The sequence below is a fragment of the Eretmochelys imbricata genome, chromosome 28 (genome assembly GCF_965152235.1).
Source record: "Eretmochelys imbricata isolate rEreImb1 chromosome 28, rEreImb1.hap1, whole genome shotgun sequence".
NCBI lineage: Eukaryota > Metazoa > Chordata > Testudines > Cheloniidae > Eretmochelys > Eretmochelys imbricata.
This window is the reverse complement of record NC_135599.1, coordinates 7,471,941-7,494,615: the sequence shown is the minus strand read 5'-3', so window position 1 is coordinate 7,494,615 and position 22,675 is coordinate 7,471,941. Positions and strand designations below refer to the sequence as shown.

Genomic DNA, 22,675 nt, shown 5'->3' with positions numbered 1-22,675 from the left:
CACACAGGAGAGACGCCCTTCACGTGCTCTGAGTGTGGGAAAAGCTTCAATGAGAGTTCAAACCTTGTCACACATCAGAGAATCCACACAGGAGAGAAGCCCTACATATGCTCTGAGTGTGGGAAAAGCTTTAGTCAGCACTCAACCCTTATCACACATGGTAGAATCCACACAGGAGAGAAGCCCTACGCATGCTCTGAGTGCGGGAAAAGCTTCAATGATCGCTCAAACCTTATCACACATGAGAGAGTCCACACTGGAGAGAAACCTTACACATGCTCTGAGTGCGGGAAAAGCTTCAATCAGAGCTCAAACCTTATCAGGCATCAGAGAATCCACACAGGAGAGAAGCCCTACACATGCTCTGAGTGTGGGAAAAGCTTCAGTCAGCACTCACACCTTATCATACATTTTAAAATCCACACAGGAGAGAAGCCCTACACATGCTCTGAGTGTGGGAAAAGCTTTAGTTGGCACTCAGAACTTATCTCACATTGTAGAAACCACACAGGAGAGATGCCCTTCACATGTTCTGAGTGTGGGAAAAGCTTTAGTCAGCAATCCCACCTTATCAGACATCGCAGAATCCAAACAGGAGAGACGCCCTACACGTGTTCTGAGTGCGGGAAAACCTTCAGTCGAAGCTCTGACCTGATTATACATCGGAGAATCCACACGGGTGAGAAACCTTATGGATGCTCTGAGTGTGGGAAACGCTTCATTCAGAGCTCAACCCTCATCACACATCAGCGAATCCACACAGGAGAGAGGCCCTACACATGCTCTGACTGTGGGAAAAGCTTTAATCGGAGCTCTGACCTGATTATACATCGGAGAATCCACACGGGTGAGAAACCTTATGGATGCTCTGAGTGTGGGAAACGCTTCATTCAGAGCTCAACCCTCATCACACATCAGCGAATCCACACAGGAGAGAGGCCCTACACATGCTCTGAGTGCGGGAAAAGCTTCAAAAGCAGCTCACACCTTATTAGACATCAGAAAATCCACATGAGAGAGAACTGCAACAAATGCCTTGATTAGTGCTGGGCAAAGATTTTTATTTTTTTTTAAATCACATTTGCTAATTCTCACACAGTGATCTGTGCACCATCTTCACTGTGGTCTGTCAGCTCCCCGAGATCAGTTGCCTGCGTCTGCCTTTTGCAGCTCACCCTTCTTTGGGGTCAGTCCTGTGATCTTTTCTATCAACTGCTTTCCTTTTGAGTCGTACGAATGTGTGTCCCTCCAGCCAGGAATGTTCAACAGCTCCCGGATGGGGAGAGAGGTTTGATCCCAACAAGCTTCACTGAGGCAAAATCTACCTGTGCTTTACATCCACTAGGGCTGTACATGGCAGTTGCTGCTCAAGTTAGGGATCTTGGTGTGAAAAGGCAATTTTAGATACAGTGCAGATGCAGCTCAGGTGCCGTGGTTGTCACTGGCTTTCCCCTTGACCTGACCTAAACTCCATCACTTTTCCTAGTCTAAACAAACCCTGAGCATCATGGTTATACTGTTCCCCCATTTCAAAGCAATTGTTAGTCATCAAGTTCCCCCTTCGGGAACAAATGATTTCATTCCCAGTTGCTCTGATGTTGCTTCAGGTTGTGTTGGAGAACAGATATTTTTACTACCATTTTCCTTACTTAAAACATATTGAACTATAATAAAGAGCAGGAACAGGGCAGGGACAGGGGAAAATGTCATTTTCCCTCTGTAACAACAGAAGAAGATAGGGTCAGTCAGAGGGATTCCCTTATTCCCCATCACCATCCCAATCCCCCCTGTTGTTCAATTGCTTAAGTTAATATTTTTTCTAAAGGGCTGGGAAGAGGATTCCCTAGTAAAATGACTTGTAACTAAGCAAAATACCCATGCACTTGGCTCCTAAAGCAGTTGTGGCCCAGGTCCTGCAGGAGGTCGCTCCTGAAGATATCTCCTTCCTAATCAGATGCATGTTGCCTATTATTTGGGAAATGCAATCCCTATCTAGGTAGAGATGGGAAAAATGGAAGTGACGTTTCTGTTCAGCTCACCCCTGGGAGATGCTGCAAACGTGTAGAAAATGAAATCCATGTTGAATGGGATATACCTGCAGAAAGACACCTATTTTTAATAGATACCTGACATTTGGTGTCTTACAGGGATTCTAAGCAGCACCTGAATTTAGTCCCTAATTTAAGTCTGTGCCACCAGATTAAAGGAATAAAAGGACATATTTCGGGGAGTTATACCTCACTATCGCTACTGATATGTTGTGTGGTTGGTGAAGAATTCTACTCCAGAGAAGTTCCCCAGGTCTCTTGTTCGCAAAGCAAAGATGTCACATTAGGCAGGAGATGTCAAAATCTACAATGGTGATGAACGTGTGATGTGAGCTTTTCTGGGTTGGTTTTTTTTGTTTGGGTTTTTTTGGTTTGGTTTTTTTATTTAATTTAAAATTTTCAACCAGTTATTTTTATAGGTGCTGAGGACCTTTCGCCTTTTGAGTACAGCTGTTAAACCCTGAGACCTGGCTCTGGAAACCTCCCCAAAGCTGGATTTGTGTTTCTTTTATGTTTGATATCTTTGGGGTTCACACATCCACACTAAGTGCGGTTCACAGCAACAGATACTTTGAGAAATCTGCTGGGTGAAGCAGGCCTTTTCCAAAATGACATTGGCCCAAAGTCTGCCCCAATTCAGCTGGATTGGGACAGGTCTGTATCAAAGGAGTGGTTCACACCTGATTTGTCCAGAGACCTCAAGGGAGGTGTGGTAAGATAGGATAAGTAGGAATCAACAACAATAATGTTAAAGGTAAGGGTGACAGACCTTCACCTTGCAGGTCAACAAGCCTGTTCTGTTCATTCCCTCTGATGCATCTGGCACTGGTCTGGCACTAGGCAGCACGCTGGGCTAGAAGGACCATTGGTCTGACCCAGTATGGCCAGCCTTGCGTTCTTATGTAAGCCATCTACACCTGGTGTACACTGGCAAGTTTCTGCTCAGTAAAGCAGCTTTCTGCAGTGTAACTCCTGAGGTGTACTGCACCGCCTGCAGGTGACCTACTGTGAAGCCCACCCCTTAAATTTCTTGGGAATTTTGAAAATCCCCTTCCTGTTTGCTCGGTGACACATGCAGTGGTCTCAGCACATCTTTCCAGGTGACCCACCTGCTCCACGCATCTGGCGATCCCCCACTTGGAACAATGCTGAGCTGCTGGACCTCGTCAGCATTTTGGGAGAGGAGGCTGTCCAGTCCCAGCTGTTCTCCAGCCGTAGGATACGTATGGACAGATTTCACGATGCATGAGAGAAAGGGGCCATGACCGGGACACACTGCAATCCAGGGTGAAAGTGAAGGAGCTGTGGAACGCCTGCTCCATGGCACAGGAGGCAAACCATCACTCTGGTGCTGCACCCACAAGCTCCCGATTCTACAAAGAGCTGGATGTGATACTCAGTGGTGACCCCACCTCCACCGTGAAGTCCATTGTGGATACTTCGGTGGCTCACGTGCCATTCGAGAGTGGACTGAGCCAGGAGGAGGAAATCTTGGATGAGGCTGGCAACTGACAAGAATGACCCTCATTTGTGTGACTGGAGGGAGGGAGAGCCAGAGGCAGATGATGAGTCAAAGGTCAGAGATGCATGTAGCCAGGAGTTCTTCTCTACCCCGGAGGAAGCTAGCCAGTCACAGCTGTCGGAGCTTGGTGAAGCGCAAACAGAAGAGGAGGCGCCTGGTAAATGGGTTTGATTTTGGGAATCGCTGAAGTGAGTTCTTGGGGTCAGGAGGGTTGCAGAAAGCAGGCTTGTGTCTGTATGATGTGTGTGCCACCACATGCCCAGTCTGAGCGGCGGAACAGGGTGATGATTGACTCCCTCGCTTCCCTGGAATCTACCCGAGATCTCCATGAATCTCTCCTGAAGATACTGGGCAACCCATTGCCACAGCTTTTTTGGCAGAACTGCTTAGTCTCTTGCCCCATTAAGGGTAACTTTCCCGTGCCACTCTGCCTTCACTGGGGAGGAGTGGGGGAGACAATTGCTTCACACAGGTGAGCCACTTAAGGGCCAGGGTGGACGCCACAGTCTTGGAGAAGACCCTCCCTTGATTCCCTGCTCACCCTTAGCAGCGAGATATCTTCCATAATAAACACAGCCTGTGGAAAACGTGGGCACAGGAATGATTATAAGGCCCTTCCTACAGTGCTGTCTCTCTCCAAGAGCAACATGCCCAGTGTACAGTATTGTCCTGGGACAGTGATTTCCCCTGTCCCTGTCGCCCGTCACCATTTTGGGGGTCTTGTGGCTCATGTGTGCTTGTCTGGGTTCAGCCAGTTAGTGACACGTATGTGAATAGTGGCTGTGTTTCAAATCACTGCATCAGTGGTCTCTGTGTTGCAAACAATACTGCTTCTGTAAAATGCTGCATTTTGGCTTCACAGATATGCCCTTGGGAGCCCAGCCTCCCTCTTTCTTATCGCCGGCCGAATGCCTACGCAGAATTAGAAAGTGGCCATCAAGAACTAAAGAGAAGTTTCTGCATGAGGTCATGATGCACTCTGCGGCCGAAAAACAAGAATTGAAAGAGTGGCTGGACAGTGAGAAGAGGGGCTGAAAGGAGAACACGGTACACCAGAACGAAACCATGGAGCAGCTTTTAAACATTATGGAGCGCCAAGCAGACACACTCCAGGTGCTACTAGCACTGCAAACTGAGCAGCTCCGCGCCTGCTCTCACCTGCAGCCTCTGTCGGAAAACTCTTTCCCATGCACCCCCCTGACACCGCCAACACACTCTTAGCAACCTCCTGGCTCCAGTCTGTACCCGCTGCATTCCACTTCTGCCCCATCACAGTCCAGCCCTGCGGACGCCCAGTACCCACTGCACTCAACACCTGTCCCTCTGCAGTTTAGCCCTGCTGAAGTACCGTACCCGCTGCACTGTACTCCAAAGAAGAAGGTTGCATATGATACCTGGACATAGAATATCATTGAATATCAGTGTTGGAAGGGATCTCAGGAGGTCATCTAGTCCAGCCCCCTGCTCAAAGCAGGTCCGATCCCCAATTAAATCATCCCAGCCGGAGCTTTGTCAAGCCTGACCTTAAAAACTTCTAAGAAAGGAGATTCCACCATCTCCCTAGGTAACGCATTCCAGTGTTTCACCACCCGTCCGAGTGAAAAAGTTTTTCCTAATATCCAACCTAAACCTCCCCCACTGCAACTTGAGACCATTACTCCTTGTTCTGTCATCTGCTACCACTGAGAACAGTCTAGATCCATCCTCTTTGGAACCCCCTTTCAAGTAGTTGAAAGCAGCTATCAAATCCCCCCTCATTCTTCTCTTCCATAAACTAAACATCCCCAGTTCCCTCAGCCTCTCCTCATAAGTCATGTGTTCCAGTCCCCTCATCATTTTTGTTGCCCTCCGCTGGACTCTTTCCAATTTTTCCACAACCTTCTTGTAGTGTGGGGCCCAAAACTGGACACAGTACTCCAGATGAGGCCTCACCAGTGTCGAATAGAGGGAAACGATCACGTCCCTCGATCTGCTGGCAATGCCCCTACTTATACATCCCAAAATGCCATTGGCCTTGGCAACAAGGGCACCCTGCTGACTCATATCCAGCTTCTCGTCCACTGTAATCCCTAGGTCCTTTTCTGCAGACATACACAAATCTTTAACGGTCCTGGGACCCCACCTCCTCATGGGACTTTCCCTTCCCCCATCCCCGCAGAGCAGATGTGTTGTTGTGGTTTTTTTCCTCTCTCCTCCGGTGGTTGATTTTTAATAAAAGAATAGTTCTGGTTTGAACCGCTCCTTGCTGCTGTCAAGATGCCCCATATATGGCTTCATAAGCCACAGCATTAAGGGGTAAGCAGGGTCTCCCAGGATCACAGTGGGTATTTCGACTTCCCCTACAGTGATCTTCTGGTCCAGGAAGAAAGTCCCTGCTTTCAGCTTCCTGAATAGGCCAGTGTCCTGAAAGATGGGTGTGTCTTGCCCCTTTCCAGATCAGTCTGCGTTAATGTCCGTGAAACGCCCACGGTCATCCACAAGTGCCTGGAGAACTACAGAAAAATATCCCTTGTGATTAATGTATTCAGTGGCTAGGTAGTCAGGTGCCAGAATTGGAATATGAGTGCCATCTATCCACCTCCACAGTTAGGGAAGCCCATTTGTGCAAAGCCATCCACAATGTCATGCACGTTGCCCATAGTCTCAGTCTTTCAGAGCAGGATGCAATTAATGGCCCTGCACACTTGTCAACAGGCATCCAATGGTCAACTTTCTGACTCCAAACTGGTTACCAACTGTCATAAAGGGAAAGGTAACCACCTTTCTATATACAGTGCTATAAAATTCCTCCTGGCCAGAGGCAACATCCTGTTACCTGTAAAGGGTTAAGAAGCTCAGCTAACCTGGCTGGCACCTGACCTAAAGGAGCAAAAAGGGGAGAAGATACTTTCAGATTTTGGGAAGGGGGAGGCTTTTGTTTGTGCTCTTTGTTTAAGTGGTTGTTCTCTCTTGGGACTGAGAGAGGCCAGACAGAAATCCATCTTCTGCAACCCATCCTAGTCCAAGTCTCCAATACTGCAATCAGTATAGGTAAGCCAAGCAAGGCGATTAGTTTTTCTTTTGTTTTATGTGAATTTTCCCTGTGTTAAGAGGGAGGTTTATTCCTGTTTTCTGTAACTTTCAGGTTTTGCCCAGAGGGGGATCATCTATGTTTTGAATCTGAATACTTTGTAAAAGTATTTTACATCCTGATTTTACAGAGATGATTTTTATCTATTTTTTTTTTAAATAAAATCCTTCTTTTAAGAACCTGCCTGATTTTTCCATTGTTCCAAGATCCACGGGTTTGGGTCTTTGATGATTTTGTAACCAATTGGTTAGGATATTATTCTCAAGCCTCCCCAGGAAAGGGAGAGTGTAGGGCTTGTGGGGATATTTAGGGGGAAGACGTCTCCCAGTGGTCTCTTTCCCTGTTCTTTGTTTAAAACGCTTGGTGGTGGTGGCATACTGTTGAAGGACAAGGCAAAGTTTGTACCTTGGGAAGTTTTTAACCTAAGCTGGTAAAAATAAGTTTAGGGGATCTTTTATGCAGGTCCCCACATCTGTACCCTAGAGTTCAGAGTGGGGAAGGAACCCTGACAGCAACTAATTGGTGGGAGTCTGGAGTAGCCAGCTTCCACGGTGCAATTGCCACGTGCTTCTCCGATGATAGGGCAGCTCTCATTCTCGTGTCCTTGCACTGCAGGGCTGGGGCAGGCTCATCACACAGTCCCGTGAATGTGGCTTTCCTCATCCGAAAGCTCTGCAGCCACTGCTTGTCATCCCAGATGTGCATCACGATGTGATCCCACCACTCTGTGCTTGTTTCCCGAGCTCAAAAGCGGCACTCCACTGTGGTCAGCATCTCCATGAATGCCACAAGGAATCTTTTATCGTAGTTACTACGGATGGCAATATCAATGTCTAACTCCTCTACCTTTGTAGTTTAAGGAATAACTCCACTGCCAATCGTGACGTGTTAGTAAGTTCAGGATCCATTCCTGCAGAGCGCGCAGTACACAAATAATTGAAAGGTGGCACCAAATGTGGACGGAAGCACAGGGATTGCTGAGATGGGAAGCAATGCATCACGGGGCATTCACGGAGGTGCTGACCACAGTGGAATGCCGCTTTTGGGCTCAGGAAACACCTCCCTCCCACCTTCCCACAACTCTTAGCGGCAGAAGAGAAAGAGGTGCTCAGTGGGATAGCCGCCCAGAGTGCACCGCTCCAAGTACCGCTGTAAGTGCCGCAAGTGTGAACACGCTATTGCGCAGGCAGCTGACAGTGTGAACACACAATAGCAGTTTCCCTTCAGTGCTCTCTGAGCGGCACTGTAACTCCCAGCTCTGTAACTCTGCCCGTGTCGACGTAGCCTCAGAGAGACTGACTGCCAGGATCCCAGCACTGATCCCCTCTGGGGAATGAATCACAACGTCGACAGGCTATGCAGCCTTCACTAGTCTCCCTGTACCTGAACAGCCTGCTAGCCCCACGTGCTGGACCATCTATTGCATTACCTGGTTCCTAAACTGCAGCTACAGTTCCTACTCCAGGTGAATCCAAAGACCGAGAGGTGCAGAGATCCAACCCCTTATAATCTTAGTAATGTTTTTTTTCTTTTTCTATTTTGTGTCTGTTTCTTTTTATGAACGTGGAGACCTCCCAGCCCTTCTTTTAGATTGGGGTGTAACAGAGTGTGAGTGTGTGAACACCTCTGAAATCTACAAAGGGAAGATGCTAGGAAGAACAGTTCCCCAAATCTTAACAGCCTTCATACTCTGCCTGATGAAATGACTGAATGCATGCTCCTCACCTACAGAAGCATTGCAAGGAATTGAGTTGTCAGATATGTATTTTTCAGCGAGAGCTGTTTGAACTTCTTTTACTAATGTCTCTCTAAGGTCTGTATGTGTTTTTGGGCGAGAGGGCGAGTTGAAGTATTAGCTACAGAATAGTGAAATCCAAGGAGAAAACTAATTCTGGTCTGGTCCAGGGACAGACTTTCACAGAAGCACTCTCTGTGACTATCCAAAGTGGGGACTTTTTCCAGCTGGACCCAGTCCCTGGCCAGGAGCTGCAAGCACCAGGGGCCAGAGAGACCCCAGGGCCAGCACTGGGCGGGCAGGACAGAGACTCCGCACAAAGTCAGGCTAACTTGGAGCTTTGGCCTCTCCCCACTGCTCCTGGGGACAGTCAGTCTCAGGGTCCTGATTTCCCATTGATCATTCTCCTTTCCTTTTGTACCAGGAACTAGCCAATCAAAAAACCCCACTGAGCTTTAGTAAGGGGCCAACTATCCCCTTATGCAAGCCAGCCCCATGAGGGTCACAGATGTCCAGAGAAAACAGCACAAGCTGGTTCCATGGTGTAACGCTCAGGACTCTGAATCCTGCAATCCGAATTCAAATCTCAGTGGGACCTCCTCTTTGCTTGCGGCAAAGCCCTGGCACTTGAAGTGCTCACCTTCCCTGTCTCCAGCTGTGAAAGAGTGAGTCTTTTCCCTCCTGCTGGGTGACTCTCGCCCACCAGAGCCAGGTCTTCGGTCGGGATGGCGTGACGGGATGGTCGCAGTGGGTTGGGCCTCTAGAACTTGCCACCCTGGCTACCGATGCCTGCAATCCTGCGGTTTGACCTGATGGTTGGGATTCTCGCTGCTTCACCTGATGCCCAGAAGTTTGGCCCTTTTGCTTGCTGCCACACTTTTCCTCTTGCCCACCTGGTGCTTAAAGAAAGGAGTGCCAGGGCTAGGCTTCCTAGTCAGGGCTAGGCAGGAGGGAGGAAGAGTCCCAGGCTGGAGCCCAGCACACCTCTCCTCCTGTGGGCACCTAGAGCACAGGTGGCTGGTGCTGACAGCTCCAAGGGAAGGCTTAAAAGCTACAGAGTGACCAAGGGCAAGGAGAACCATGCTTATGCATGGCCAGCTGACAGCCGCAAAGAAACCCAGCCAGCCTGCTCCTTGGCAATGCCAAACACCCACTGAACACCACCCGCAGACCAGCATGTGGGGTGGCTGCTGATGCTCTCTGGCCAACATCAGAAGACAGTAGGAAAGCAGGGCCACCTCCTTGGTGGGGCCTCTGACTGTTCCCACTCCAGGTGCTCACTTTTGCAGTGGGGCAGGAGATTTTTCCCCAAGAGGCTTTTCCCCAGCTGGTGAGAAGCAGCAAAAAACCCAGGTTCCAAAGGTGCTATTTAGCCCCCTCAAGCACAGGGACGGGCACACACTGGGAAGAGGGAAACTGCTCTACACACTAGCCTGGGCATCCACCCATTGTCTTTGGCAAGTCAGGAATAGCAAAGGCTAGACTGGAAGACCTACCCGCAACTCCTTCCTGGGGCTCTAGCGGAACCAGAGCATGGGCCTGAGTGGCCAAGAAGAGGTTCTGGCCCTGAAGAGAGCAGCACTTCCAGCCCAAAGGGAGAACTGCACAAGCAGAACCTCGAAGGGACTCGAACCCTCAATCACCTGATCCGAAGTCAGGTGCCTTAGCCGGTAGGCCACTCAGTCACATGAGAAACCCTCTCCAAGCACTTCTTTAGAAACGGCGGACACTGCGTTTCTTGGAGCATCTACCCAGGGAATTAGCAAATTTTCCATCTCCTGAAGTCTTTGAAGCAGGACTAGATGCCTTTCTGGAAGATGTTTTCATCAAAACAGGAAGTATTCAGCTCATTAGAATGGTAAATAGATGAAACTGTATGACCCGTATCATAGAAGAGATCAGACTAGATGACCTAATAGTATATCTTGGCCTTAAAATGTATTGGGGAATAATCAACAGGAGGAATGAGGAAAAGAACATGCCATTGTTTGTGTTGTACAGATTTGAATACCACCATTTATCTGCACGCCCTCCCGCTGTGGGCACCCTGTCAGCTGTAGCTTTCAGGGAACGGAGGAGGAGGGAATTGTTGGAGCAGCCGGGCAGAGCTGGGACTGTGACACAAAGAGAGGTGCACGTCCAACTTGAAGGAACAGGGATTCCTCATTGCTGTGCCGAGTGTTGTAGGTGGTGTCAATAAAGGCGCACACGGGTGTGTTCTTGCCACGAGAACTGTCAGCAGGCTGGTGCCATGCATGCTACTGGTCTCCAGGGCTCAGTGAGGGGTAAGTGAAGGCAACGACGTAGAAGGAATCCTCAGTGCAAGGCTCATGGGTGGTACCATCGTAAAAGTCTGAGCTAGATTGTGAGCAGTAGGCTCAGTGTTTGAGTGCAGGCCAGGGGTAGGAAACTTCTGTTCCCTCTTCGAATCATAGAATATCAGGGTTGGAAGGGACCTCAGGAGGTCATCTAGTCCAACCCCCTGCTCAAAGCAGGACCAATCCCCAATTTTTGCCCCATATCCCTAAATGGCCCCCTCAAGGATTGAGCTCGCAGCCCTGGGTTTAGCAGGCCAAAGCTCAAACCACTGAGCTATCCCTCCCCCCTCTTGTTAGGTTGGGTTCATTTTCCTATATGTTTTGTGACTACAGGAATCCATGTTGGTTTCAAAACGGAATTTTATGCCCATGTGAAATGTAGGTCCATTTTCCTGCTCTTTCATTTCTCCTGGAGTTGTAAACCACTTCCAGTCAGAACCCAGAAAGGGCTTCCCGCCTTTTCTAAGGGGTTTCCTGAGCAAGTGTATAAAAAGCTGCCCTGAACATGGCCTCAGGGCTGTCCATCTGAGTGGCAGCCAGGGACGGTCACGGGTCTTACTTGCAGATGTCTATGCATCCTAATGATAGAAGTGCAAGGGATTTTCCTCCAACAGCTTCCTCACCTGTAAAGAGAAGAGAGAAGGAGAAGAAACAACCCTTACCTTTGTCACCATCCATTGCTGGTCTCCTGAGCACACCCTCTGTTCTGCTTCCCGTGGTCCCGAAGGAACATCCAGGGACTCTTTGTTATAAACTATAAATAAACTTGATTTGAGTTTACCTTTACTGATTGATTCCTGATTACTTAGGGTGGGAGGGGTCCTCTTTGCAGGAGAAGGGATCCTACCTGATGACAGACGCTGGACAGGGAGGCCGAACCTAGGGACACAGAAAGCCCAAGGGTCTCGTCTTACCACACACACACACGCCTCCTTTGCCTTTCAGTCCTCTCCCCCTTTAACACGGCACTGGACCGAACCCCAAGATTTGCCTTAGCAAAGAGAAGCTGTTAGACGTTGGGAACCGAGCACAAGTGTGTAGCACAAAGTGTTCTGTGGCGGGCAGGGTAATGTTGGTCGTTGGCATGTCGGGGTGATGCTGAAACAGGGCAGAGTTAAGGTTGCATTGTGGGGGCGAGGTGAACCTTGACGCTGCATGTCCCCTGATAAGAACGGAGGGGCCGGGAATCCCTTACCCAGCGAGGTCATGGTCTCGTAGCTCTCCTGCAGGACGTCGCTGCAGAGGGCTGCGCGGGCTCCAGCTCGGCCCCCTCTGACGCAGCGACATTCACAGCCACCGCCTCGACGGTCACGGCCTGCTGACAGCCCCATCGTTCCCGGGGGAGGGGGACCGGTCACGGGGGAGGCAGGTAGGGGGGTCGGCACAGTCCCACCCCCCCCAACCCAGTGGGCAGGGCAGGGTGAACAGTCCCACACGCCCCCCATCCCCGCAGAGAGACGGGGCAGGGCAGGGTGACCAGGCATCAAACTGTGAAAAATCGGGACGGGGGGGTGGGGGTAGGGGGTGGGTAATAGGACCCTATAGAAGAGAAAGACCCCAAAATCGGGACTGGGTGTAGGGGATGGGTAATAGGACCCTATAGAAGAGAAAGACCCCAAAATCAGGGGTGGGGAGTGGGGGAGGTAATAGGACCCTATTGAAGAGAAAGACCCCAAAATCAGGGGTGGGGAGTGGGGGGGTAATAGGACCCTATAGAAGAGAAAGACCCCATAATCAGGGGTGGGGAGTGGGGGAGGTAATAGGACCCTATAGAAGAGAAAGACCCCAAAATCAGGGGTGGGGAGTGGGGGGGTAATAGGACCCTATAGAAGAGAAAGAGCCCAAAATCAGGGGTGGGGAGTGGGGGGGTAATAGGACCCGATAGAAGAGAAAGGCCCCAAAATCAGGGGTGGGGAGTGGGGGGGGTAATAGGACCCTATAGAAGAGAAAGGCCCCAAAATCAGGGGTGGGGAGTGGGGGGGTAATAGGACCCTATAGAAGAGAAAGGCCCCAAAATCAGGGGTGGGGAGTGGGGGGGTAATAGGACCCTATAGAAGAGAAAGGCCCCAAAATCAGGGGTGGGGAGTGGGGGGGTAATAGGACCCTATAGAAGAGAAAGACCCCAAAATCAGGGGTGGGGAGTGGGGGGGTAATAGGACCCTATAGAAGAGAAAGACCCCAAAATCACGGGTGGAGAGTGGGGGGGTAATAGGACCCTATTGAAGAGAAAGACCCCAAAATCAGGGGTGGGGAGTGGGGGGGTAATAGGACCCTATAGAAGAGAAAGACCCCATAATCAGGGGTGGGGAGTGGGGGAGGTAATAGGACCCTATAGAAGAGAAAGGCCCCAAAATCAGGGATGGGGAGTGGGGGGGTAATAGGACCCTATTGAAGAGAAAGGCCCCAAAATCAGGGGTGGGGAGTGGGGGGGTAATAGGACCCTATTGAAGAGAAAGGCCCCAAAATCAGGGGTGGGGAGTGGGGCGGTAATAGGACCCTATTGAAGAGAAAGGCCCCAAAATCAGGGGTGGGGGGTGGGGGGGTAATAGGACCCTATAGAAGAGAAAGACCCCAAAATCAGGGGTGGGGAGTGGGGCGGTAATAGGACCCTATTGAAGAGAAAGGCCCTAAAATCAGGGGTGGGGGGTAATAGGACCCTATTGAAGAGAAAGGCCCCAAAATCAGGGGTGGGGGGGTAATAGGACCCTATAGAAGAGAAAGGCCCCAAAATCAGGGGTGGGGGGGTAATAGGACCCTATAGAAGAGAAAGGCCCCAAAATCAGGGGTGGGGGGGTAATAGGACCCTATTGAAGAGAAAGGCCCCAAAATCAGGGGTGGGGAGTGGGGGGGTAATAGGACCCTATTGAAGAGAAAGGCCCCAAAATCAGGGGTGGGGGGTAATAGGACCCTATTGAAGAGAAAGGCCCCAAAATCGGGGGGGGGGGGTAATAGGACCCTATTGAAGAGAAAGACCCCAAAATCAGGGGTGGGGGGCCGGTAACACAGGCTCTGGGAGGAGACGGGCATTAAAACTGGTGACTGAGGCGGAAGCGGCGCCCGGGGCAGGCTGGGGGATGTAGTGCCTGACTCCCCCGGGAGCGGAAGTGACGTTGGAGGGGGGAGGCGGAGCCGGGCTGGGCTCGCGCGGGGCCGGGGAGCGGTTGGGGCCGTTGGAGCTCTGGGCATGCGCAGATCGCGGCGGGGGGGGGGCGGTGCGAGACCTTCGTTAACCCCCCCGTGCCCGGCCCGGGCCCCGCTCCCGCCGGAGCCGCCCTGGGGCCGCCCCGGGCTCCGCCCGCCCCGCTGCGGCGCTGCAGCCTCCAGGTACCGGAGCGAGCCCCGGGGGGGGCCGGGCGGTGACTCTGCCCCGGGTCCGGGGGGGGACCCGGCCTCTCGCAGCGCCGGGATCTGCCCCCGGGGGGGGCCGGGCGGGGGGAGACCGGGGGGGCAGGAGAACGGGGGCGGGGGGAAACCGGGGGGGGCAGGAGATGGGGGGCGGGGGGAGACGGGGGGGCAGGAGATGGGGGGCGGGGGGGAGACCGGGGGGGGCAGGAGATGGGGGGCGGGGGGAGACGGGGGGGGAAGGAGGAGACCGGGGAGGGCAGGAGAAGGGGGGGAAGGAGGAGACCGGGGAGGGCAGGAGAAGGGGGGGGAAGGGGGAGACCGGGGAGGGCAGGAGAAGGGGGGGGAAGGGGGAGACCGGGGGGGGCAGGAGAAGGGGGGCGGGGGGGAGACCGGGGGGGGCAGGAGAAGGGGGGCGGGGGGAGACCGGGGGAAATCTCGGCGCAGCCCGGACGTGGCCGGGGGGAGGAGGAGCCGGGGCCCCCCGGGGAGCGGGGAGAGGCGGGGGGGCCGAGATCCCCTCGGATTTACCGCTGCCCCCTCCCCTGGGACCCCCCCGCTCCCGCCCTGCCCCCTTTCTGTCCCCACAGCAGCGAGGGGGAGCCCGGGTGACCCCCCAGGTGCTGCAGGGCCCCCCACAAAATCCGGGGTCTGGGAGCCCCCGGCTGAGGTCGGGCCCCTGTCGGGCCGGGCTCTGCACAGACCCTGACCGAGGTCGGGGCCCCCTTGGGACAGGGGCTGCGCAGACCCCCGGGTACCCCCACCTGCCATTCGACGCCCGCCGCTGGCCCATATGGCGAGCGAAGGGGCTGGTTCGTGGCAGGGCAGGGGTCTGGGCTCGGGCTGGAGGACCCTGCGAGGTGGGAGGGGGCCGGGCCTTGGGCTGCAGCCCAAGCCGGACCATCGACACCCCCATTCAACAGCCCCGCAGCCGGAGCCCTGTGAGCCCCTGTCCGCGGGCACGGGCCGGCCGCCGGTGCCCACCTGCAGGGTAGACGTGCCCACAGCGACCGAGGGTCCTTGCCACAAAAACCCCAAAGGCTAAATCGGGAAATGGTGGGCGGCTGCTCCCCATTTTACAGATGGGGAAACTGAAGCTCAGAGAGCTGAAGTAAGTTGCTCAAGTTTGCATGGAGAATTTGGGGCGAAACTGGGATCTGAACCCAGATTGTTTGAATTCTTGCCTCTCCCCTTAACCCCAAGCCCAGCGTGTGTTTGTACAGCCTTGTTTTGGTCTGTGTTTGCATCTCATTGGCTTCCAAGGGAGGCTGTGACATTTCCTTCATGGGAGGTTTTTAAGACCAGGTTAGAGGTAGACCTGTCTGGGAACGTCTAGGGATATTTGGTCCTGCCTCACCACAGGAGGCTTGAGTAGGCGACCCCTCAAGATCCCTTCCAGGCCTACATTGTAATAATTCTCTTATGTCCTGTGTCCTGTTCTACGCTGGGCTGTCCTGCATGATGCCATTTGGACCTGTGATGCACCATGTTGTGTTGCAGAGTTTTATGGTGCATTGTTTTGCCTCAGCTTGTGTGGTGCCTGTGTTGTGTTGGTTTGAATTCAGCTCTTTTCCATTGTGTACTTTTGTCCTAGGGTGTGTTAGTTTGCACTGTGTTGCTTTCTTTTCTTTTGTATTGTCATTTCATGCTGGGAAGGGTAGCATTGCTTTTTTATTTCTTTTCCTTCTGAATTGCCTGACACTATGTTGTGGTGGGTTTTATTCTGTAGGTTGTGTTTTTCTATGTATATATTGTATAGCATCATAGAAATGTAGGGCTGGACAGGACCTCAAGATGTCATCAAGTGCAGCACTCTCTGCCAAGGCAGGACCAAGTATATGTAGATTTTCTGTTGCAGAGTTTTGTCCTACCTGTTCTTAAAAACTTCCAGGAAAGAGACTCCACAGCCGCCCTTGTAAGACTCTTCCAGAGCTCACGTACCTTGGCCCTGGGGACACCCACACAGACTTTAGGGGTGAGCAGCTCTGGAGAGAGAGAGGAGACCCCAGTGAGTGGGCAGCTGGGTAAATAGACGAAAGTTGGGAGGAGAAACATTGACGTGCCCAAGGTCACGCAGGCTGTCCGTGACAGAGCTAGAAAGAGATCCCAGTTCTAATGCTCTTTTGGGTACTGAAGGTCTCTGCCACGCTGGTGGAAGAGACACGCTACACATGCCATGAGTGTGGGAAAAGCTTCAGTGGGACCTCTGACCTTCTCAAACATCAGAAACTCCACAGTGGAGAGAGACCATTCATGTGCTCTGAGTGCGGGAAAAGCTTCAATAGAAGCTCTTCCCTTATCACTCATTGGAGAATCCACACGGGTGAGAAACCTTATGGATGCTCTGAGTGTGGGAAATGCTTCAATTGGAGCTCACATGTAATCAGACATCGCAGAATCCACACAGGGGAGAAACCTTATGGATGCTCTGAGTGTGGGAAACGCTTCAATCGGAGCTCAAACCTCATCAGACATCGGCAAATCCACACAGGGGAGACGCTCTACACATGCTCGGAGTGCGGGAAAAGCTTCAATCAGAGCTCATCCCTGATCACACATCAGAGAATCCACACAGGAGAGATGCCCTACACCTGCTCTGAGTGCGGGAAAAGCTTCAATCAGAGCTCAAACCTTATCCGACATCAGCGAATCCACACAGGAGAGACACCCTACACATGCTCTGAGTGTGGGAAAAGCTTCAATGATAGCTCAGCCCTTACCACACATCAGAGAATCCACACGGGTGAGAAACCCTATGCGTGCTCTGAGTGTGGGAAACGCTTCAATCTTAGCTCAACCCTCATCAGACATCAGCAAATCCATACCGGAGAGACGCCCTACACATGCTCTGAGTGTGGGAAAAGCTTTAGTCAGCACTCACACCTTATCATACATCGCAGAATCCACACAGGAGAGAAACCCTACACTTGCTCTGAGTGCGGGAAACGCTTCAGTGATAGCTCAGCCCTTACCACACATCAGAGAATCCACACGGGTGAGAAACCTTATGGATGCTCTGAGTGCGGGAAAAACTTCAATCAGAGCTCAACCCTTATTAAACATCAGAAAATCCACATGAGAGAGAACTGTAATAAATGCCTTGACTAGGGCTGGCCATAGATTTTTTTATTTTTATTTTTATTTTTTTTAAATCACATTTGCTAGTTCCCACATAGTGATTTTTTGCACCATCTTCACTGTGGTTTCTCAGCTCCACCAGATCAGTTGCCTGCTTCTGCCTTTGCAGCTCACCCTTCTTTGGGGTCAGTCCTGTGATCTTTTCTGTCAACTCCTTTCCTTTTGAATCATAGGAATGTGTGTCCCTCCTGCCAGGAATGTTCATCATCTCCAGGTGGGAGAGAGAGGTTTGATCCCAACAAGCTACACTGAGGCAACAAAGTACCTGTGCCTTACATCCACTAGGGCTGTACATGGCATTGGCTGCTCAAGTGAGTGATCTTGGTTTGAAAAGACAATTATAGTGGTAGAGCAGAGGCAGCCCAGGTGCAGTGTTTGGCATTAACTTTCCCCTTGACCTGACCTAAACTCCATCACTTTTCCTAGTCTAAACAAACGCTGAGCATCACGGTTATACTGTTCCCCCATTTCAAATCAATTGTTAAACATCAAGTTCCGCCTTGGGGAACAAATGGTTTCATTCCCAGTTGCTCTGATGTTAATTCAGGTTGTGCTGGAGAGCAGATATCTTTACTACCATTTTCCTTACTTAAAATATATTGAACTATAACAAAGGGCAGGGATAAGGAAAAATGTCATTTCATGCTCTGTAACAACAGAAGAACATAGGTTAAGGTGGAGGGATTCCCTTATTCCCCATCACCATCCCAGTCCTCCTGCTGTTGAATTGGTTAGGTCAATATTTTGTCTAAAGGGCTGGGAAGAGGATTCCCTAGTAAATGACTTGTAACTAAGCAAAATACCCATACATTTGGCTCCCAAAGCAGTTCTGTCCAGGCTCTGAAAGAGGTCGCTCCTGAAGATATCTCCTTCCTAATCAGGTGCATGTTGCCTATTATTTGGGAAATAGAATCCCTATCTAGGTAGGGATGGGAAAAATGGAAGTGACATTTCTGTTCAGCTCACCCCTGGGAGATCCTGCAAACGTGTAGAAAATGAAATCCATGTTGAATGTGATAGAGCTGCAGAAAGACACCTATTTTTAATAGATACCTGACATTTGGTGTCTTACAGGGATTCTAAGCAGCACCTGAATTTAGTCCCTAATTTAAATCTGTGCCCCCAGTTTAAAGAAATAAAAGGGCATATTTGGGGGAGTTATACCTCACTATCACTACTGATATGTTGTGTGCTAGGTGAAGAATTCTGCGCCAGAGAAGTGTAAAATTACTCCAAGGAAGGTCAAAGATATGACAAGAACTCAGGTAGAAATTGCACGTACTAGTGATTGATTTTCACCCCAGAGATGGACGCTATGGTGACCTGTGGCCCAGGAAAACTATTTTTAGAACACTGCTACCTAGTTAAGTGGCACTGATCACACTCCTAAAGGATGCCATGATTACATTGGGCACAACTGTTTTTTGCCATTTGGATCCAAACTTTCATGAAGCTTAGAGAGACTCTTAGAATCCTAGAAGATTAGGGTTGGAAGAGACCTCAAGAGGTCATCTAGTCCAACCCCCTGCTTAAAGCAGGCCCAACACCAACTAAATCATCCCAGCCAGGGCTTTGTCAAGCTGGGCCTTAAAAACCTCTCAGAATGGAGATTCCACCACCTCCCTAGGGAACCCATTCCAGTGCTTCACCACCCTCCTAGTGAAATAGTGTTTGCTAATATCCAACCCAGACCTCCCCCTCTGCAACTTGAGACCATTGGTCCTCAGTGGTAGCATATGACAGAACAAGAACATCCAAGCACCATCCTCTCTGGAACACCCCTTCAAGTAGTTGCTATGAAATCCCCCCTCATTCTTCTGCAGACTAAATAAGCCCAGTTCCCTCAGCCACTCCTCATAAGTTAGGTGCCCGAGCCCCCTGATCATTTTAGTTGCCCTCTGCTGGACTCTCTCCAATTTGTCCACATCCTTTCTGTAGTGGGGGACGCAAAACTGGACGCAGTACTCTTGATGTGGCTTCACCAGTGCCGAATAGATGGGAACAATCAATTCCCTCGGTCTGCTGGCAGTGCTCCTACTAATGCAGCCCAATATGCCATTAGTCTTCTTAGAAACAAGGGCACACTGCTGACTCATATCCAGCTTCTGATCCACTATATTCCCTAAGGTCATGTTCTGCAGAACTGCTACTTAGCCAGTCGGTTCCCAGCCTGTAGCTGTTCATGGGATTCTTCCGTCCGAAGTGCAGGACTCTGCAGATACAATCATAGAATAGCAGGGTTGGAAGGGACCTCAGGAGGTTATCTAGTCCAACCCCCTCCTCAAAGCAGGACCAATCCCCAATTTTTGCCCAAGATTGCTAAACGGCCCCCTCAAGGATTGAATTCTCAATCCTGGGTTTAGCAGGCCAATGCTCAAACCACTGTGCTATACCTCCCCCTCCCCACACTTGTCCTCATAGAATTTAATCAGATTTCTTTTGGCTCAATCTTCCAATTTGTCTAGGTCTGGACCCTGTCCTTACCCTCTAGCATATCTCCCTCTTCCCTCAGCTTAGTGTCATCTGTGAACTTGCTGAGGGTCTAATCTATCCCATCATCCAGATCATTAATAAAGATGTTGAACAAAACGAGCCTCAGGACCGACTCCTGGGGCACTCCTGTCTGCCAGCTAGACTTGAGCCATTCATCCTTACCCATTGAGCCCGACAATATAGCCAGCTTACTATCCACTTTATAGTCCATTCATCCAATCCAAACTTTTTTAACTTGCTGGCAAGAATACTGTGAGAGACAGTACCAAAACCTTTGTAAAGTCAAGATATATCATATCCACTTCTTTCCCCATATCTACAGAGCCAGTTATCGCCTCATAGAAGGCAATAGGTTGGTCAGGCATGACTTGCCATTGGTGAATCCATGTTGACTTTTCCTGATTAAAATTTTGATAAATTTTAAAATAAATATTCTGTTAAGAGGAAAATTACTTGAGCGAAGATGTGGAACCAACCAATTCTTTTTATAGGTGTTGAGGCTCTGTTCCTTTTGAGTACAGCTATTTAACCCTCAGGCCTGGCTTTGGAAACCTCCTCAGAACTAGCCTTGTGTTTCTTTCATTGTTGATATCTTTGGGGTTCACTTCCACAGTACATGCGATTCACAGCAACAGATACTTTGAGAAACCTGCTGGGTGAAGCAGGTTTTACAAACTGACATTGGCCCAAAGTCTGCCTCAATTCAGCTGGATTGAGACAGGTCTGTATCAAAGCAGTGGTTCACACCTGATTTGCCCAGAAACCTCGGGGGAAGGGCTGGTAAGATAGGATAAGTAGGAATTGACCACAATAATGTTAAAGGTAAGGGTGACAGACCTTCACCTTGTAGGTCAACAAGCCTGTTCTGTTCATTCCCTCTGACACACCTGGCACTAGTCGTTCTCAGACAGCACACTGGTCTAGATGGACCATTGGTCTGACCTAGTGTGACCAGTCTTGCGTTCTTATGTAAGCCATCTATGGCCTTGTATACACTGGCAAGTTTCTGCACAGGAAAGCAGCTTTCTGTGTTGTAACTTCTGAGGTGTACACACCGCCAAGCCACTTAGTGCACAGAAACTGCGCAGTTGCAGCACTGTAAAAAAGCCACCCCGACGAGAGGCGTAGAGCTTTCTGCACCGGGGCTACAGTGCTGCTATTGGCCTCTGGGAGAGGTCCCACAATCCCTGTTCTCGCCTCTCTGGTCATTGGTTTGAACTCTACTGCACCGCCCTCAGTGACCAACTGTGAACCCCACCCCTGAAATTCCTTGGGAAATTTGAAAGTCCCCTTCCGTTTGCTTGGTGATGCATGCAGTGGCCTCAGTGCATCTTTCCAGGTCACCAGGCCTGCTCCACGCACCAGGCTGTCCCCGGCTTGGAGCAGTGACGAGCTGCTGAACCTCATCGGCATTTGGGGAGAGGAGGCTGTCCAGTCCCAGCTGCGCTCCAGCCATAGGAATTATGATACCTATGGACAGATTTCACAATGCATCAGAGAAAGGGGCCATGACTGGGACACACTGCAGGCCAAAGTGAAGGAGCTGTGAAATGCCTACCACAAGGAGCAGGAGGCAAACCACCACTCCAGTGATGCACCCATGAGCTGCTGGTATTACAAAGAGTTGGATGCGATACTCAGTTGTGACCTCATCTCCACTGTGAAGGCTACTGTGAATACTTCTGTGGCTTGTGTGCCAGTTGAGAGTGGACTGAGCCAAAAGGAGGAAATCTTGGATGAGGCTATGGAGGCCGAGCAGGATCCAGAGGCAGAGGAGGACTCAGAGGCCAGAGATGCATGCACCAAGGAGTTCTCTGCCCCAGAGGAGACAAGCCAGTCACAGCTGTCGGAGCTTGGCAAAGCGCAAACAGGAGAGGAGGCCCCTGGTAAATGGCTTTGATTTTGGGAATTGCTGAAGCGAGTTGTTGGGGGCAGGAGGGTTGCAGATAGCAGGCCTGTGTCTGTATGATGTGTGTACCACCACATGCCCAGTCTGAGCAGCAGAACAGGGTGTTGATTGACTCCCTCACTTCTGCTTTGTTTCTTGCCCCATTAAGGGTAATTTTCCTGCGCCACTCTGCTGTCACGGGGAGACCATTGCTGGGAGACCACTGCTGCACACAGGCAAGCCACATACAGGCCAGGGCAGAAGCCGCAGTCCTGGAGAAGACCCTCCCTTGATTTCCTGCTTGCCCTCTTCAATGAGATATCTTCTGTAATGAACACAGCCTGTGGAAAATATGGGCACAGGAATGATTATGAGACCCCCCGCTCATTGCTGTCTCTCCCCAAGAGCTACATGCCCAGTGTACAGTACGGTCCTGGAACAGTGATTTCCACTGCCCCTGCTGTTACCATTTTGGGGGTCTTGTGGCTCGTGTGTGCTTGCTTGGGGTCAGCCAGTTAGTGATAGGTATGTGAATCATGGCTGTGTTTTAAATCACTGAATCCGTGATCTCTGTGTTGCAGACAATACTGCTTCTGTAAAATGTTGCATTTTGGCTTCACAGATAAGACCTTGGGAGCCCAGCCTCCTCCTTATCACCAGCTGAACGGCTACACAGATTTAGAAAGCAGCCCTGAAGAACTAAAGAGAACTTTCTGCATGAGGTCATGATGCACTCCGCAGCCGAAAAACAAGAGTTGAAGGAGTGGCCGAACAGCGAGAAAAGGGACCGAAAGGAGAATGGGGTGCGCCAGAATGAAGCCATGGAGCAGCGCTTAATCTTTATGGAGTACCAAGCGGACATTCTCCAAGTGCTACTAGCACTGAAAACTGAGCAGCTCTGCGCCCGCCCGCCCTCCCCTGCAGCCACTTTCCCATGCGCCCCCTCCCCCCGCCCGACAATGCCAACACACTCTTATCAAAATCCTGGCTCCAGTCTGTACCCGCTGCATTCCACTCCTTCCCCATCACAGTCCAGCCCTGCGGGCGCCCGGTACCCAGTGCACTCAACACCCGTCCTTCTGCAGTTTATTCCTGCTGAAGTACAGTGCCCACTGCACTGT

The 22,675-nt window shown here is 50.9% G+C and overlaps 2 protein-coding genes across 5 annotated transcripts in view; both read left to right on the top strand.

The window, feature by feature from the left end:
• The window catches only part of LOC144258244 (uncharacterized), a 222,074-nt gene extending 215,255 nt beyond the window's left edge, over positions 1-6,819 (top strand). Inside the window, 1 exon segment of the mRNA XM_077806658.1 lies at positions 24-6,819. Coding sequence (XP_077662784.1) covers positions 24-1,044 — 1,021 coding nt within the window. The 3' untranslated portion in view covers positions 1,045-6,819.
• Positions 6,820-13,850: 7,031 nt separating this feature from the next.
• LOC144258321 (uncharacterized) lies at positions 13,851-22,415 on the top strand. Of its 4 annotated transcripts, none has more exons than XR_013344660.1 (2): positions 13,851-14,017; positions 22,177-22,269. XR_013344660.1 is itself a non-coding variant. In XM_077806805.1 (2 exons), the coding sequence occupies exons 1-2, from the start codon at positions 16,289-16,291 to the stop codon at positions 22,281-22,283; spliced, it is 849 nt and encodes a 282-aa protein (XP_077662931.1). In that variant the 5' UTR covers positions 16,207-16,288; the 3' UTR covers positions 22,284-22,415. The 4 variants fall into 4 exon arrangements, 1 of the variants encoding a protein (XP_077662931.1); XM_077806805.1 differs by lacking the exon at positions 13,851-14,017 and adding an exon at positions 16,207-17,030 and having other exon boundaries at positions 22,177-22,415; XR_013344659.1 differs by lacking the exon at positions 13,851-14,017 and adding an exon at positions 20,341-21,552 and having other exon boundaries at positions 22,177-22,415.
• The last annotated feature ends 260 nt before the right edge of the window (positions 22,416-22,675 follow it).

Excerpts from the sequence above, each read along its gene's own strand:
- LOC144258321 (XM_077806805.1), top strand. The coding sequence starts at position 16,289 with ATGTGCTCTGAGTGCGGGAAAAGCTTCAATAGAAGCTCTTCCCTTATC. Across the intron at positions 17,031-22,176 it reads ACATCAGAGAATCCACACGG|ATAAGACCTTGGGAGCCCAG; the intron begins GTGAGAAACCTT and ends TTGGCTTCACAG.